An 18,575-nucleotide genomic window follows, 5' to 3' on the forward strand; every position below is an offset into this window, starting at 1 on the left:
CACTGCCGGCGGCTCCGCTGCCCTCCCTGCCTGCCAGCCGCAGAGCTGGTCGCTGTTATCTGGGCAGCTCGGTGATTTACACTCCCCAAACGAGACCTGCTCCCTTCTCCTCAAGGGTTTGGTGTAATTCTGGCTCATCGCCGCTTTGTTGACATTCCATTGGATGTCAAGCCACCCTGAACTTGGATAATGTTTGGAATGCGTACTTTTTTTTTTTTTTTTTTTTTGCCAAACAAGGACATCTTTTGAAGCACATCTGAAGTAACAGAGAGAATAGTTTTATCTCCAGATGAGTAAGGTCATCTTAGACCTTGATTCCTGATGTATTTTCTAACTTGGAATTCAAATAGCCACAACTTCACTGGATAAAAAGCACAGATGTTTTTCCAATCAGCCTTTCTTTTTTATGGTACAGAGTCACTCTAACTTTCAGGGAACCTGAGACCAGAAATACAGAGTTGTGCAGTTAATTGTGATGCTAAAAGCACAAGTTTCTCAAGAAGAAAAAGAAAAAAATGGGAGGAGGAAAGGCTGCTTCTCCTTCTTTGTTGATCTAATCCCTTTTGGCATTTATTTCCTGATAAATTAGAATATTAGGTAAGAGATCAAGAGAAATACCTAACAGCTGCAATTAGCACTGACTAAACTACCTTGGAATCTTTTCAATATTTCAATTTCATTCAAGATTCAGTCTTTTAATTACACACTTGATACAACTTATATGGCCAGGATCTCTCCAGGGAGATTAACTTCTCCAAGTGAAACAGTGCCAAAAGGTCTTCCTGTTTACTGAAAAGGCAGTTTCTGACCAGGATCCAAATTATTCCTATGACCTTTGTCTTCCCAGCCTGCAGACTGTGCTTCAGAGGGGCACTGGACTGGGAGCCCCTTGTCCAGGTTATAGGCACAGTTCCAAAACACCAGGGAACATTTTTACATGGCAGCATTGCACTTTGGATGCACTGATTGACTGCGGGGCCCACAGAGATTAGATAGTGAGAGTAATTAGTGCTCACAGTCAGGAATGCTCAAGGAATACTAATGCCACACTGACGTGGGATTTAGCAGAGCCATGACACAGCCTTCAGCTGGAAATGCTGCCATTCCTGGACTGACAGAACTTCACCTTCCTCTGGTTCCCCTTCTCCTGGCAGTGACCATTGCAGGTCATCTCCTGCCTTTTTAGCCTAGTTTGGAAGAGCCAGGAGCATCTTTGCTTGTCCTTAACCCACCTGCTTCTGGATCCTGTTTCTGGGAGACCTGCTCTGGAAACTGGGCTCCCCTTGCTAGCGTTCAAAAACACATAATCACGGGGACTATATGCGGTGCTTTTTATTAAGAGCTCTGGGAATCGGGGAATATTCAACCCAAATCTGACTCCGACCATACATCTGAAATGATCATGTTTTATACTCTATCGTTACATAACTTTCATGTTAATTATTGAACTTATATTGTTCTATTGTATACATAAATTTAGCCCCTCTCTGAATTTCCAACATAGTTTCTCACTATTCTTATTATGGTTATATAATAATTACATTTAATTACTAAACAATCATCACATCTAACAATTATATAATTTATCATACTGCTTACGCAGGTGCAGTTGATCTGGGAAAGCACAAAGCCTAACATTTTAGATTCTATCTTTAACTTTTTCCAGGGTTCCACTATCACCCTCCAGTTCCAGACAAATCACATTTCTCTTCCCTGAACACCTTCCCCTCATAGCTTCAGTGATTCAAACTGAAGATAGCTGGAAAAATGTGACAAATCTTGGGAGGGCAGAGTTATTATCTACCTCCCTAATTCTGGCATGAGTTTCCTTAGTTCATCTGTATCTCTCTTTGTGAAATTTGTACTTTACCCAGACAAGTTTTTCAAAAGGAGCCATGGGTACATGTGACATTCTCTGCTTACTGTGGGGCCTGATCTCACTGACTATTCTTACAAAACAAGTGTTGAAGCCCCAAATATTAACTAAGATAGCAGACAATGGGAAGGCTTTTAGTTTCTGAAACTCAAGTATGTTTTATTTACCTGTATTACAAACTTAACACTCATCAACCATGTTTGGAAATGCTTTAGAATGGAATCCCCTATGAATGTCTTGGAAAGTCATGTTCATAACAGTGCCACAGGACACACAGTGAATAAAAGGAAAGCTCTACCATAACAAGAAGATCACTACTAGATGAAACATTTGTTCATTTCAGGTAACCCTTTTTTTTTCTGAATATTCATGTATTTTGACAAAATGTCCAATCAAGGAGTGTTTCCCACCCTTTCAGACTGCGATTAGCAAAGCATTAGGATGTTGTGGGATATGTTTACCAAGCAACTGAGGAAGAAACAAAGATTTTTTAGAGCATTTATGCTGTCCTTACTTCTCTGGCAAGTGGTGCCTCGGTATCCTGGTGCACACTCACAGATGCCATCATCTGGAGAGCAGGATGCTCCATTTTTGCAGTAACAAGGCAAGGAGCAGTTGGGACCCCACTGTCCCTCAGCACACACACTGTCACAGTGAATACCTGCAACCACAAACAAACAAAACATCTGTGAAGAGCTCTTGTGCACAGTTAGGTTAAACCATTGCTGAACTTTAAAACACAGCTCACACAACCTGTTTATCAAAACATCACTAACATCAGGAAAGTACCACAAGATAAACCTGCCTCTCTTTTCCTGCCTTCTCCAGAACAGTGAATTTCCCTCATATTCCAGCTTTGCCCTCATATCACCAGCTTTGGTGAGAGGCACATAAATGGCTTTTGCTTCCTCCATAACGGCTGTTTCAAAACAGAAGAAGGTTTTTTTGGTTTCAGATTTTATGTTTGGGAAATGCACCGCAGAAGGTACTGCAGGAACTTTTCCCTCTGAGCATTCTTTGTGTCTGATATAGCTTGTGTATAATAATGGGGTGCAGGGCACGGAATGATTTCTAATTAGTGGTGAGCTGATTACTGCTCAGCCTCGTACTGAACGGAAAAATGCAGTGCACACAAAGGGTTTCCAAACACACCACGTGAGCATTCCAAAATGCTGAGCTGCCACAGTGTTAAGGATGCTGGTCAGCCAGTGCTTTGTTTAACCTGTTTCAGTATAAAACTGATTGTAAAATGGCCACAACCTGAATCTCTACGCATAGATCCTAACACACACCACCCATCACAATCATCCAATCACAATTTGTTTGCTGGGTTCTTTTGTTTGTTTGCTTGTCATTTTTCTTCACAATGCAGCAGCATTAAATATAATTTCCCTGCTTTTTAAGAAGCACTGTGCATGCTAAATGCCAGCAGGCACCACCGTGGAACTCAGACCCTATTGTGTCTGCAGCACTTTGCATTAACAATCAAGTTTTATTGTAATGCCTCCACTGAATGAACCCTCTACTAAGGGAAAAGTGGACTGGATCCAACCACAACCATGTCTTGCTTTGTAAGTATTTCCAGCAAAATATGCCACGGGTTCAATGGCTGCCAGGTTCCTAAAAAAACCAAAACAGTTTTACATGTGACAAGGAAAAAAAAAATCTTTTAACTTTGAACCCACCGCTTGTAAAAATCCTGAGAAATAATTACATGGTATGCTGATACATCAGACTAAGAGGTGATTCCTCATCACCCCCAGCATGTGCCTCGCAAAGCTGCCCATATCTAAACACCAACCCTCTAATAAGAGGAAAGGTACAACTCCAGACTCTTGAACTGTTTTTCTCCACTGGACAATCAACAGACTGAGGAGTCAAATATGTGTTTCAACAGACTGCACCAACCTGTGCCAGCACGACAGAACAACACCTGCCTTTAAAAATCCAGATACTGACAGACGGTACCCAGGCCACCTCGAAGCCCTAACTGCACCATGGTCATCAGCACTGACCTAAAACAAACCTATTATCAGAAAATGAAAGGCTGCTTACATCACTCCTTTTTCACTTTCTGCCTGCCTAGACAGTGCCTGCCGTTCTTCTGTCTCCATCTACATTTGAGAGGCAGTGCTGACTTGGTTCTCAGCAGTTTAGTTCAAACTTTTCATCAACTCATTTAAGCAAATTAAAGAGAGAGGTTTGACTTTGATAGATGCTGGTGCACAAGGGCAGTTATGACATCACTGCATTTAATTCCTTTTCTTCCCCCACAAACAAGACCACTTCTTCCAGCTGCTGCTTTTCCTGGTGCTCCCAAATTCGAGAATGTGGGTCTCCGAGTCTGTGCAAACACAGGCAGAGCCCCTCAGAGGGTTATCTGCCCTATCCCACATAGCTGCACTGGGTGCACCCTGCTGCAGAAAAGCCATTTTTCACAGCCTCAATGGGTGTCAGCGGCGCCCAGTGTATAATGGTCACTATTAACAAGCCCGTGGTTGCCAAGAGCTACCAAAGTGCATTATCTGAGATTATGTAGACCAGTGACATACAATAACACCAGGCTCAATTATACTGCCTTGATCTGTGCACAGAGCATGCTTTATGACAGCAGAGTGTCCGAGGGTGATGCGGGCACGCTGGGATGGGGAAGACAATGGGTCCCATGCTGCACAGAGCCACGGGGCTTAAAACAGAAAAAAAAAATACCACTAAAAACTAAAAAAGGGGGGAAAATGGCTCCTTCAGTACATGTCAGGGAAAACCACCCCTTAGGGAAACTGAAAAAACCTGCTTTTTATCTCCCACTCTCATCCCTTACGAGGAGGTGAAGAAAGGCATCATTCTACTTAGCAAATAAACAGTGTGCACTAAATGTCACTGGGTAACAGTGATGACAGCGTAACACACTGAAAGACTGCTGACAACTACTCTGTTTCACTGCAATTTTATTATATTCACTCTTGATCATTAGGAAAATCAGTTTTACTCCTCTTGAGTGTAAAGAACCAATGCAGCAAGGCCGAAATCATTTAGTTATTTGCTGCATCTCTACTTATTAAAATAGTTTTCAGTCTCACTATTTATTTATTTAGGTAAGTTCACAAGGCACTTGAAAATAACAAGTTGAGCTTCATATCTTATGGTTGTAAAAACCAACTGTGCATTTTTGAGAAAGGACAGGTCAGAAATATTAAAGGGATTTAAAAAAATTTTAAAATTAATTTCCAGAGTGATGCTTTTAATGAAATTTCAGCAAAGAAAGCTATGCTTTGATAGAAAAGCCAGAAATTATTCAGGAAAAAAAAGCATTTTTACCAGAACTTGCAAAGCAAGATCAGACTCACTTTTCACAACAGTGTTATCAACTGGTTGATGACTGCCACACTTTTGTGCAAGTATTAATCTCTGACACAATAAAATTGTTTTTATTAAGTTTTCATGTTGGTTCTGATACTGATAAGGATATCTGAGAAAATGTTTTTGCCAGAGCTATGGACAAAGAGCTCTTTGATGGCCTTCACAAGTTGCTAGGCAATAGCTGAATGGTCATGATAAACTTCAGCTAAGCTGCTCTGAAGAAATGCTCGTGCATTTAATGCCCAGTGCTTTATGCTGGGGGCCTCACATCCCAATCAGCATTCCCCCAGCATTCGTAATTGCATGAATGAAGTGAAGAATTCTTCAGGGATACCACTCCTTCTGCCCATGCTAGCAGAGCATTTGCACACTCCCCATGCTGTATTTTTAAGCTGAGACTCCATGATCCACCCGAGTCACATCAACAAAGAGCTGGTTTGTTTTAGCACTTGAAGTGGGGCGGGGGGGGAGGGAAATTACCAATTATTTCTTACTATCTTCCGAGGCAAATTTACTGTTGGAGTAAGTGCTGTTTTACACCTCACTATGTTTCCATTAGTCTGAGAAAAGGTTACCCAAACTTTACGAAGAGTATTTTTTTTTCTGAAGAACTTTTATTTGCTGTGCAATTTATGTTAACACACATGGAACTTTCCAGTATAACCCCTCAGCATTAAAAACTATTTATATACTGGTGTACTTCCCATGTGCCAGTGCAAAACTGGATATGTAGCAGCCTCAAGTAAAGAAGGAACAAGACTTTCAAAAGCTGGAGGAATCCTGGTGTCATTAAAGCTCATGATGCTTTCTCATTATGGTCCAAGTGCTTGTCCTTCATTCTTGAGAAAAACTAACATTTCTGTTAAAGGCAGCTGCAACTTCTCATGGTGGGAATTACTTTCCTAATTCCTCTGTCAAATAATGGGAAGCCCAAAGGAAGGGAGGTGGTGAAAAATGTCACAGGCACTATTTCAAAGTACCCTCACTGTCTTTGAGGGAGGGTGGTACCTTACTCCACTGCTGCAGGTAGCCAGAGGAATTAATTTAAGTGTCTCAAATTGAGGAGGTAATGAGAGGATCAGAGATTTTTCTGCAGAAGTTCAGACTTCAGCTGCTTCCCTGCAGCAGCAGGAGAGTCATGGCTGGAAATTTTGGTCAGAAGCCAACTACAAAAGGCTGTCAACAAGGACATCAGAGTTTGAAGGCAGAAATCCTTATCTGCAAATTTTAGTAGCAGAATCCCTTTTGAGGTATTGGCAGTATCCTTCTGAAGGCCACACTCTTGCTGCATACTGTTACCCACTCCAGAGGTGCTCTTCTTTTCATCTATCAATCCCTATGTAGCCACCAGCAAATGAGACTTCTCCCTTTTTCAACTTCTTCTAGGCAGAAAACAGGTACATCTAAACAGTGATTTAAAGCTACATTTTTTTCTAAAAGGGTGGGAATTCTTCCACATAAAAATCCACGACAGCGCTCAGAGAACAGACACATGGACACAGCAAAACCCAGATGTAGGGTGGAACCAAAACTCTTACTGGAGAATTCCTCTCCCCAAGCTTGAAAAGCAAATTTGTCATTTATCATGGGAGAGTGCTCAGAAGTAATTTCATTTCTCAGCTCACTGAGTATTCCTCCCAGTGGAGCCTCATCCTTCAGGAGGCCAGGTGGAACTGGTGGCAATGGAGGGAAAGTTATGTTTTACAAGAGAATCTTGGCTTGGGTGCACTGGTGCTACAGCAGCAGCTCATTTTTGCTGCAAAGGTGAGACAGAACCCTTCCAATTCTGGGGTTTTTTTTGCTTTGTAGGACAGGGAAAAATGCATACTCATGGAAAGCTGAGGGTGAAGGCAGAGCTGCAGACCTGGGCGTTTCCACCAGCAGGGTGGGTGTCAGATGGCAGACCTCCCCTTCATAATCCAGCAACAAATGTGCCTCTCAGAAATACTGTCAGAGGCACATGGAAGGACAGAGAAACAACACATCTGGTGATGGGTGAGCTGAGTAATGCCAGCAGGTGTCCAGCACAGAAAAAGTCACCGACACCCCTCCTGCTGCAGCCTGTGGGTGAACGCTCTGCCCGCTGGTGAAATGTGGGCTGGTATTCCTGCATCTGTCTTCTCCACAAACCACTGCCATTGTTTTGGTACCAGATAGCAGACTGGTGGTATTTCATAATCCCTGGCATCACATAGCCTTTAAATCGATTTTGAGAGCAACAAGTGTGGCGCTACCCTGACGTTGACGTCTCCTCACAAATGCAAAGGTGCTGCACCAGGGGCAGCAGAGCAGTGGTGTCTGATCAGGAGCACCCACATCACTGCAATTACACCAATAAACTGTCTGGAGGGAAAAAGCTTTTGCCATTTTGACTAATTAATCATATTGCTTTACTTAATTGATTAATGCTTTAATGCGAAACCTCTGTTTGCAAGAATATGAGTTCCCTAACCTTTCAGGAAATGTGGGAGAAATTTATTTTGACAGCTGCTTGCAGAAGAGATAAGATTAAGGGATGAAACTATCATGGTGGTTGCTGGTTTGCTTGTTGAGAGAAGTGTTGGATATACCTTTATACTGGAAGTTACCCAAAAGTTTTTGTATAATTTAATAGGAGAATTATCATTAACTATCAGGAGAGTATATTTTCTGTGTGTTTCTTCTGTTTTCCCTTCTAATAGTTCTTACTCTTTTCCACTCTCTGGTTACTGAGAAATGAAAAAGAACTTTCCCTCCAAATGAAAAAGAAGTTATTTATAAGATACAGTGAAAATGTCAAGGGATGAGGGAGTTTGGGGCAGACATCATGCTCTGTGTGGGCGGATGTTTCTCATTTGTGCCATCCTGTCATGTGGCTCCTGGAACGTGACGGAATGGTCAGGCTGCCAGGAAAAAAACATCACCCTTAACTCTTCCTTCCCTAAGCAGAATTCAGCTGCTGCAGAGGGAAAACACTCTGCAAACTGCAAAAGAGCACAGGATTTCTAACACGGGTCCTGTAAACCTAAGTCGCTTGTGTTTAGCATGAAACAGAACCCCAATGAAAACCAGCAACCCCAAATAAAAACAGAGATCTAATGAAAGTCAATTTTAACTGTTTCTTGACTCTTTTAACACAATAATAGTGTTAAAACTATTTTAACAAAAAATAGCTGTGTCAAAAACTGAACTTTTACTCCTACCCAGAACCTAATAAGGAGAACACCCTGAGCATGCTCAAAAAGTAACTAAAAAAACTCCTTAACAAAACTAGACCTTAGAGCATCTCAGTGCTGACCATCTCAGTGACCACCTGAGGCCAAGTCCTCGTGCCCACGCCAGCAGCCCAGAGCTCCTTCACACCCCAAGGTCACCAACCCTCCCTCCCAAGCAGCGCTTCCTGCTCCCCAGCCTTTTGGGACAGCTGTGTCGTCACTCCTTCATCTGCTCCTAAAGAGTTACATAAACTGTTCCCTCTGATGGAATTCCCTGGGGGAAGTGCAGATAGCTGTTTTGCCCACAGAGCTGAGGAAAATGCTGCGTTTAAAGCACCTTCTTGGAAAGTCTGTGTTATTTTGATGGCATCAGAACGTTTTGGGAAGTTCACCTGGGCGTCATGGATTTATTTGTGCTTAAAACCAAAAGATACTCACAAGTTCATATTTTTAAGCTTCTTTAATATGTATTTATTTTTAAAGCTGGTTCAACATCAATGGCTTTAAGCAACTAAATCCTTCATTTGGGTTAGAGAAGCATTAAACCAACCCAAAATCTGGTTTTCCCTTTGTTTTTCAACTAGGTAGGTAACACTACCCACCCAAAAATAGTATATCTGTATGTCTGATGGTTACTTTCACAAATCCAACACCAAAAACAAAAAAAAAAAAAAAAAAAAAAGGCCAAGCCACATAATTCTGTCATTTTAGAAGCTCCTGTATTTTCCACACAACCTCCACCTGCTTCTCCACACAACCCTATGCACAACCTCCCTCCTTAATCCTACAATCTTCTGCTATTCCTGCAATGCACTGTTACAGCACAGCTATTTGAGAGCCCTTTCCTGAAGCATTCCCTCCTTTTTTTTAATCATTCCAAATATAAGCATCTGCACAAAGCCTGGATTCCTCTCTGGGTATTGCTCTGACATGTGAAGTGTGGGAGGAGGATTTTTTTTTCCAGACACTGAGTATAAAGTGAGCTATGCTGTGGATGTTGTAAAGTGTGTCTAGACATCACCAACATGTCAAAACTAGTCTGTCACACACATGCTGTTCTGGTGACATCATCCAGGGATGGGGGGCTCCATTTTATCAATAATTAGGCCTCAAGTCTCTTTCTTGTGAAGTATTTTTCCTTCTAAGAACAAAGGCGAAGTAAGATTTCACTACAAAAAATTACTATATTATGTCTTTATCTTATTATATATTATGTAATCTACATTATTGATATTGATTATGCTTTCCCATACCTGAATCCAAGCATAGTCAAGGTGCACCTGAAGCCTCTGTCACACCCTGGGTTAGTTATATCACACTGGCCAGGTAATTCTTATAACGTGTTATAAAACATGCTGCTAGATTTTTAATTTAGCCTTTCAAAACTGCCTGTTTTAACCTGGATCCATTCATTAACACGTTTTGACCTTTACTGTCTGTCTCAATTTTAGAAGACTTACAGGATGTACTTCAAACTGGGTCCTTAGGACTTGTGAACCTACGTGCACCATTAAGGATCAGCAACTCTTCACATGTTTTTATGGTGGGTATTCTTTGATTAATACATTTAGTAATTTATGAGATCACATTTTCAGCAGATTCAAATGTAACTTTGTGGAAATGAGTCCAAACACACACACAATTACCTGAAAACTACCTGAAAGTTAAGGACATTGACATCATAACAAAATAAACACAAAGCAGTGTCAGGAGAAACAGCAATAGCTGGTATAAGGCTAATAGTATTTTCTTGTAATTCACTCAGGTAGCTTCTACTATTTTCTGCACACCTGAGGCATCTGAGTGGCTGATGCAAATCACACTGCAGACTGTGGGAAGAGAACTGAACTCAAAGAATTCCTGCCTCAGTTAGTGAGCGCTGGCTTTTAAAGCTCCTCTCACTCACACTAACAAGAAATGGTGAGACAGGCCTTCTCAAAGAGAAAATAAACAGAAAAAATGAGTAAACAACAGAGAGGTTTGGTTTTCCAGAGCAAAGAAGGAGCTTTTCGTGTGCCTGTGTATCTGCATCCCCTAGAGATTTCCACTTCCCACCCCCCGTTATCATAAAAGTCATGTTCATCTGAACAGAAAGTAGAAAAAACAGCAGGTAAGCTGCAATCAGCTATGGTTAATCAACCTGAATAGCAGACACCAAGTATTATGTACTTCAAACAAGATGCTGGCAATCCATCCACAGAGCTAGGAAGAAAGAGCATAGAAAAATAAAGGTTTGGGAAAAAAACAATAGTAAGACTGTACCTACCTACCTGAGGAGATTATAAGCTCACCTCTACCTACTTTGTCTAAAAGCACCATAAATAAAAAGAAAACAATTCTATTATGAACCTACATAATCAGTTAGGCTAAACATTAGTTTATAGAAGAGTGGAATATGTCTAAAATCACAAATAAAACACAAATCACTGATTTTCAGAGCACAAACATGCTTTGCTCATTAAAGGTTTGTTTTTCATGCTGACTTCTCATTATTAACTGGAAGGAGCCCACACAGACAGGTGATGTGAGACCTGTGTGATCCTTGCAACATTGCAGCATCACAGAGAGGCAGCTGGAACACTCCAAGAGGGGCAAACTTACAGTGTTAATTAAACTTTACAGAAGATCAAAGAGCTCTTCCAAATTTAAAGCTTAGAAATCCTTGTGAGACCTAAAACTCCCTCCTAGAGATAAAGGGAACATTTCGTGATAGCTGCCTTTCTGCACAGTCCCACCACGTTTTCAAAAAAAAAAAACAGTCTTGCTCTCCACTAGCAAGAGGGTGCAACAACAGTGCCCAACAAAAATTTGGTGAATGATTCCAGTGACAGTAGTCCTTAAAATCATATTGTAAAAAAAAAAAATTGTGAGAAAATTTTTGTAGAGGACAAAATATCTACAGAGAAACTTAAAAAGGGTTGAGACACTGAAATGGCAGCACAGCTGTCTTGGTTTGAGACAAGTTAGGAGGCTGACAAGTTGGGACAATGGTTTGTTCTCTTCTTGGCTGCCTGAACAAAGCCTCCTGAGCTCCTGTACATGATGCTTTACCCCCAAGCTGCCAGAACAACCATGGATATTTACAGCTCATCACCACTTTTGTAAGGAATTGTGTAGCGGACGTGCCCAAGCTTTAAAGTTCTCCCTTTCCATTCCCAGTTTTGTGCAGATCACACTGGAAAACTTCCCCACCTCTGAGTCACAAGAGCAGCATAGCAGCTACAGAGCGGGGGGGCTCTTTGCCCTTGCAGCCTCACCAACTCCTCCTCTTCCCCCAAAGCCAGGTGCCTCTGGGGGGGAGCTCTGTTTCTGTGCTCCCCAGGTGTGTGTGTGTACCTGACCATCTGACCAGGTGTGCTCCCCAGGGGTGTGTGTGTACCTGACCATCTGACCAGGTGTGCTCCCCAGGGGTGTGTGTGTACCTGACCATCCCGGGAGGCAGCGGCAGTAGCCCGTGGTGGGGTGGCAGCCGTCGGCGTGGCTGCAGTCGCAGCGCTCGGCGCAGCCCAGGCCGTAGGTACCATCCTGTGGCAACAGAGAACACAACAGCCCGCAGGTGAGGGCAGCTGGCAGCCAGAGCACAGACAAGGCAGGGTCAGCCCGGCCTCAAGGAGCAGCCACAGACCTCTCCTGAATCCCCGGGCTGTTAATAATGTAAAATGTTTGCGGCGTTTGGATCGTGTCAGCATCCTTCGCTTTCGTTCTTTCATTAAAGGGGGGAAGATAAAGAATGAATTATGCTCTCTTGAAAAATACCAGACTAAAGGAATTAAGTCTCCCTTCTGCATCAGACTCTGAGATCTCTGCTTAAGGGTCAAAATGGGTACCACACAGAGGTTTAATTTTAAAGAAAATGAGTGAAACCCATTAAATTACAAGATACCTTCAGTGTGAGGTTCACTGCATAAATAAAGCAAACTATCACTTTCTTTTAATTAGAAACATTTCTCTTGATTAAAAACATTTCTCTCTGCACTACAATGAATACTCCATCAAAAAGAGATAATCTTTGGCTGTGGAACAGTGCACAAAATGAAACTTTATTTTTACCTATGCAACATTTTTTGAACCAACAAGAGATGAAAGTCACAAGTTGAATCACTCTGTTGGTGTATTTCTTTTTTCATGGGAAACATCTAAACATTTGAATTTGCTTTTCTTGCTGCTTCCATGGAAGCTGGCATACAGATTTGTGGAAAATTTCACACTAAATCAACCCAAGAAACTAAGAAGAGCAGATTCTTTACAATCTCCAAACAAGGAAAAGTATAGAAGTCAATTGATCTTGAATAAAAAGTGGCAGAACAAAATTTAAAAAAAGAGCATGGGAAAAAAGCCAGTATAATTTACAGTAATACTTCAGGGTCACCCACAGCAAAGGCAAAAAAGGAAAAAAAATCATGTCAGGTTTAAACCCCAATAATTTACATTCAAAGCTAAAAATTAGTGTCAGTCACATTAAAAATCCGAATAAAACCTATATGAAAATTAATCTGCTGTTCTTTGATGTTCATGCATACATTTCAACCGAGTGCCACAGGATTTAGCTATTCAACTGCCAGTCTTTCAAGTCTAAAGTAGAACAAAATCTTACATTACTTCAGTGTAAGGAGCCTTTCACTCATCTCAACAATACATTTTTACATACAGAAAAAGAAAAGATTAAGCGTTTCCTTTGCATATAATCAGATTTGGAATGAAAGGAAATCCTCAAATATGCTGTTGAAAAGCAGTATTTTTAGCCTGCTATGTACTTGGACTGAAGTCCAAACTGTAGTTCAAATCTGGAACAACAATCTGAGCAGTGATAATAATGTTCTGAAGTTACCGAAACAAATTGAAATATACCGATTTAAATGAAGTCTCTGCTCAGACATGAAAAACATTTTAGACAACTGGAAGTACTTGAACTATTTTTTAATAAATTATTATATTTATTATTATTTGAATAAACAATTTCTGTTTATTCCCCTGCTCTGGAATTTTGAAGCAGAATTTGCATTTGAAATAGGTAAACGCTTATGGACATTGTTTGATACAGATGCAGAGAGGGAGAGGAAGACAGTGAGCTTGGGCATGCTGAGTTATCTGATACAGAAAAAGTTTGGGATAGTGATGCAATTGCTCTGAAATGATACATATATTTTTTAAATGTCAGTTTCGGAAGAGCTAAAGCAGCTTGGGAATCAGGCACTAAGAATCAGGCACTAAGTGACAAACAAAGCTGCTTGAGGAAACAGAAAAATCAGTCTTCTGATGCATATGCATTGCTGGAAACACTGCACACAGGTGGTACTGCCAGCAGCTTTCCTGAATATATTCCATTTTCTTTGCCACTTTACTCACTACAGGAGTGCTTCATCTTAAAACCAAAAGCAGAGACCCAAAAAATCACTCCTGAGCGTTCCTAGTGCAGTTCAGCAGAAAAAAATTTCATTGAAAATGAGGTGATTTCCAGTATTCTGCTGTAGTTCAGCTACTCTCATCATGTCATTGCTCAGTAGAGCTTGTCCAAACTGAAAGAAGCTGAAATGTGATATTTACAGGGTGTGTGCTCCCTTCAGGTGATTCCTTTGTAGTTATATCAAACCAACAACCTGCTCTGCAGATATATTGCAAAAGTTAACAACTGACAGGGGAAGGTCTTCCATCACGAAGACCTGTGATGGAACTGGTGGTAAGAGTAGCTTCTCACTTTTGACTGAGAAGGAATAAAAATTCTTTGTTCATATTGTAACAGAGACAAGGAAAAAAGTAATTAAAATGAGATTATTTGATTTGGGGCGTATTTTTTGTATTTTTCTCTTTTTATTTACACTTGAAAGTAGCAGTTTGATAGCATTTGGTGAAGAAATTTTTAGTGCCTGTCCTTGACCCAGCACCCCATCCTGTGTGGTCCAAGGAGACTCATCCCCATGGAGACAAAGAATGGCAGATGCCCCTCCCTGCCCAATACTCTCCCACAAAAACCTCAAAATTCAGTGGAATTATTAAAGTACCTGGCACGGGAGCTCACATTTCTCTCCCCTCCATCCTGGGGCACAGGTACAGGTTCCATCCAGAGCATTGCAAGCCCCTCCATTGAGACACTGGCAGGTCAGGTTACAGCCCAGTCCCCACGTGCCACTGGGGCAATTTATGGAGCAATCCACACCATGCCAACCTGACAAAAATAAAAGGGATTAAAGTCAGAAATTAACCAGGTTTTCCCCCATTCCTCTCAGAGGATGTTTCATGTCTCTGAGATGGGCAGTACTGGGGTAAAATTCACTGCAGGATTTATCAGCTGCTTCAGCTCAGGGCCTGTCCAGGTTGGAACAAAGGTGCTCAAGGGCACCTTGTAACATCTGTGCACAGCACACATCTGCAGATGGGTGCCAACAAGCAAAAGAGACTGATGGAAGATCTGAAATGGAAATAGAGACACCTTGACACTTCACTGAGAAGCTCTAAACTACACTGAGAGTGTTAAGGTGTAGCCTGGAAACAATTAGGAATATTTTCCCTAGGCTCAAGCTGCTGCTTTCATAATTGTTCCACCAACATTCAACTCAGACAGTCCTGTAATATGGTTTTAACATGTATCTAACAAAAAAAAAAAAAAAAAAAAAAAGAGAAAAAATAAAAGTATTGCATAAACTGGATCCTTTGAGGAAACACAGAAGACCTTTTAGAGGATTTCTGTATACTTCTCTCCAAATACAAAAAGAAATGTAATGGAAAATAGCTGTAAAATGCAGCATTCACCACTGATCATGTCCAATACCAGTGGTTTGCAGACTGGATAGACTGGGATGGGAATAGATTTTTTAATATGTGATCATCCATCACATTCAAGAGGAACAGTGTGAGGCAGTCAGTCACATATTACCATCACCAGTGACACAGGCCAAGTTTCTAATTTTGTACCTTGTTTACAGTAAGTGGAGGGAAAAATAGTTCTGCACTGAGACTGATCAATAGGCTATGCAAAACACATGCACAGCAATCAGGCTGCCTCGTGCTTCATTGATAACTTCAAATTCAGGGGTCATTTCAGGAAAAAATGTATTTTTTGTAATTTGACTAGGAAATTGAGTCACTCTCCCTCAGCTGTCTTCCCAGGATTTATTACCTTCCTTTGTTTACATGACAAGTACCTAGGTTCGGTTTAATTTTACTTTTTGCTGTCCTCTTTCACTGTAGTGTGATTAAAACTGCATGGGGTACAGGAAGATAGGATTCTGCATTGCAAGGAATATTTTTATCCTCATCAGCTAGCTGCTTTGCAGTATCAACCTGAACAGGGTTAAAGCAGCCACACTGTCTCTAGAAAGAGCAGAAATTCTACATTTGCTGCGTAACTGATCTAACAGTGTCAGTCTCTGAAAAGTTTAGTGGATATTTGTCTAGCAAACTCTATTTAGATGGGATATTGGGGATTAGAAATTGTTCCCTGGCAGGGTGGGCAGGCTCTGGCCCCTGGATCCCTGGCAGTGCCCAAGGCCAGGTTGGACATTGGGACAGTGGGAGGTGTCCCTGCCATGGCTGGGGGTGGAACAAAATGATCTTTCAGGTCCCTTCCATCCCAAACTGTTACCAAATCCTCCAAAATCCTTGTTACAATTAAACCCCTCTAACACTGTTCTGTGTCAGCAAATTAGGCATTGGTTTATTCCTGGTCAGGGTCTCTGGGTGTGTGTGGCTGACAAAATTCTGGCCTCCACACAGATGCAGACACAAAACTTTTTCACTTATTCATCCATTTTTAGCAAACAAAGAAATTATTATTCATTGGTTCTAAATCATGTAATTCTCTTTCATTACGTAGCATTCTGTCCTCTATTGGTAATGGATTCCTCACTTCTCAGGCTAATTAATCTGTATTTTTTACTCTTTTTATTATCTTCTGCACAGGTAGGGAGCTTCCAATACACATATGTGGAGTCTCAGTTATCTTGCTGTCTTCCTCATCTTCTGGTTTCTGCAAAATGTATTTGTAGCCCATAAATTCTGCACTTCTCGTATTCATTTTAAACAACACGTCTCTCTCTCTCTCTCTCTCTCTCCCTCTCCCTCCCCCAGGCTTTGTTCATTGAAGCATGTCAAAATTAGCCAAGGAAAACATCAAGTTTCAGTAACTTTTTCCAAGTATTCCCACAACAGCTGCTTATGACAAACTTTGCTGAATTGTGGCTAAAAGTGATTCAAAACTAACACACTGCTTATAGTCAAACATATGGGTTATGATTAATTAAAAACAAGTTATTAAAAGTTAATGAAAACCATTAATTAAAAAAAATACGAAAGTTATGTAATTCCAACAAAATCGTTCTGGGATTCCGTTTGATTTTGATTAGGAATGCTGACATCAGATAAAGGGTACACCCCACAGACTTCCTGACAGCGCAGAAAACAACTTTTCTTCCCATTTTCCTTGTTTTCACCTCCCAGAGCAGCAGAAGCATCAAGTGTCTGCTTCTCATTAAGTTTCCTCTTCTCTGCTTCAAAAACCCAATTTAATTTTTAGAGTTACAGGGAAATGAAACCCATCTGAGGAGACACTTACCTGCTTTGCAGGCACAAGAGCCATCCACAGGTGAGCAGGTGGCCCCATTCTTGCAGCTGCACACGGAGGAGCAGTTCACGCCATATGTCCCAGGGAGACAAGGGGTACCACAAGATGCACCCTGAATTATAAAAGAAGAGTCTAAAAAGAGCCTAAAAACCAACTGAGGCGGCTCAGAAAATACAACTGACTCAGGTGATACAAAAGCCAGCAAAAATACAGCCCATGCATGTCCTAGGCTGTCACTAAATTTTCTTTAATTTAGGGGAGAGGGACACTTTTCATGCTTTTGAAGTATTTTAAAGTTATTTTCAGTAAGTGTTAGTTTTGTATTGTTTGCTCTGAGAGGTCAAGTCACATAGCACCTGGTTAGATAAGGTGGATCAGGGGGCAACAATAGAGAAGCTCTTTATGAAGTTAAAACACAGTAAGAAAGAAGTCTAATGGTAAATTATGTGGGTATGTAAAATATTTTTAAGAGCTAATTTGGCTGACGTTTTCAGTTATTACTTTCACAAGAACAGTCATACTGTAAAATGTTAGATTAGCATCCAAAGCACATGTAACAGCAAATGTGTGTAAAAGTTGCAGAATAATCTGTCCTGAAGTATAAAAAGAAGTGCTTTTGGCTGGAGTTTCTGTGGATGGAGCGTGAGGAGTTGATGACTGAAACCCATCGTTCCTGTCTTCACTTACACCTCAACAGCACGCCCTCAATATCTTATAAAGCAAATAACTTCTCCTTCTAAAAATGTTCTTACCAACATCTTATAAAGCAAGTAACTTCCCTTTCTGATAATACCTTTATTTTAGCAGTGAGACCCGACCAGAAATGCTGATTTTTCAGGATCCTGCAGCACAAGCTGTGCCACCCAAACACCCTCACTTCCCTCGTACCGCGGCGGAGGAGAAAGGGACGGGGTGGCACCCTGCGGAATCTGCTGCACAAGCTGTGGGATGGGGAAGTGAGACCCTTTTACCTCGAAGCCAGGGGCGCAGGTGCAGGTGCCGGTGACGCTGTCGCAGTCGGCCCCGTTGTGGCAGCTGCAGATCTGCTGGCACGCCTCCCCATAGAAGCCCGGCGAGCACGTCTCGTTGCAGTACAGCCCAGCCCAGCCTGGCTTGCAGGAGCACTCCCCAGACATGGGGTGACAGCTGAAGGGAAGGTTGACTCAGTAATTCAGGACTACATGTGGCATAAGTATTGTTTTCTCTACATAAGACCAAAAAAAAACCCCCCAAAAAACCCCGAAAAACCCTCCCCCAAAAAACCCCAAAAACCAAAACAACCCCCCAAAACCCAAACAAACAAAAAACAAAACAAAAAAACAAACAAAAAAAAAACCCAAAACAAGAAGAAGCCCGCCAAGCACGTCTCGTTGCAGTACAGCCCAGCCCAGCCTGGCTTGCAGGAGCACTCCCCAGACATGGGGTGACAGCTGAAGGGAAGGTTGACTCAGTAATTCAGGACTACATGTGGCATAAGTATTGCTTTCTCTACATAAGACCAAAAAAAACCCCAAACAAAACCCCCAACCCCCCCCCAAAAACCCCCCCAAAACCAAACCAACCCAAACAAACAAACAAAAAAATGAAA

The 18,575-nt window shown here is 41.5% G+C and overlaps 1 protein-coding gene across 1 annotated transcript in view; it reads right to left on the minus strand.

Moving 5' to 3' along the window:
* MEGF10 (multiple EGF like domains 10) overlaps positions 1–18,575 on the minus strand; it is an 86,364-nt gene that overhangs the window by 16,385 nt on the left and 51,404 nt on the right. The window contains exons 10-14 of the mRNA XM_054287317.1: positions 17,959–18,133; positions 16,979–17,099; positions 14,430–14,593; positions 11,853–11,955; positions 2,391–2,537 (exon numbers count right to left, since the gene is read on the minus strand). Of these exons, the coding sequence (XP_054143292.1) occupies positions 2,391–2,537; positions 11,853–11,955; positions 14,430–14,593; positions 16,979–17,099; positions 17,959–18,133 (710 nt within the window). The remainder of the gene's footprint in view (positions 1–2,390; positions 2,538–11,852; positions 11,956–14,429; positions 14,594–16,978; positions 17,100–17,958; positions 18,134–18,575) is intronic.

The sequence above is a fragment of the Melozone crissalis genome, unplaced genomic scaffold (genome assembly GCF_028551555.1).
Source record: "Melozone crissalis strain CALT ecotype California unplaced genomic scaffold, PUWL_Pcris_2 ptg000005l_1, whole genome shotgun sequence".
NCBI lineage: Eukaryota > Metazoa > Chordata > Aves > Passeriformes > Passerellidae > Melozone > Melozone crissalis.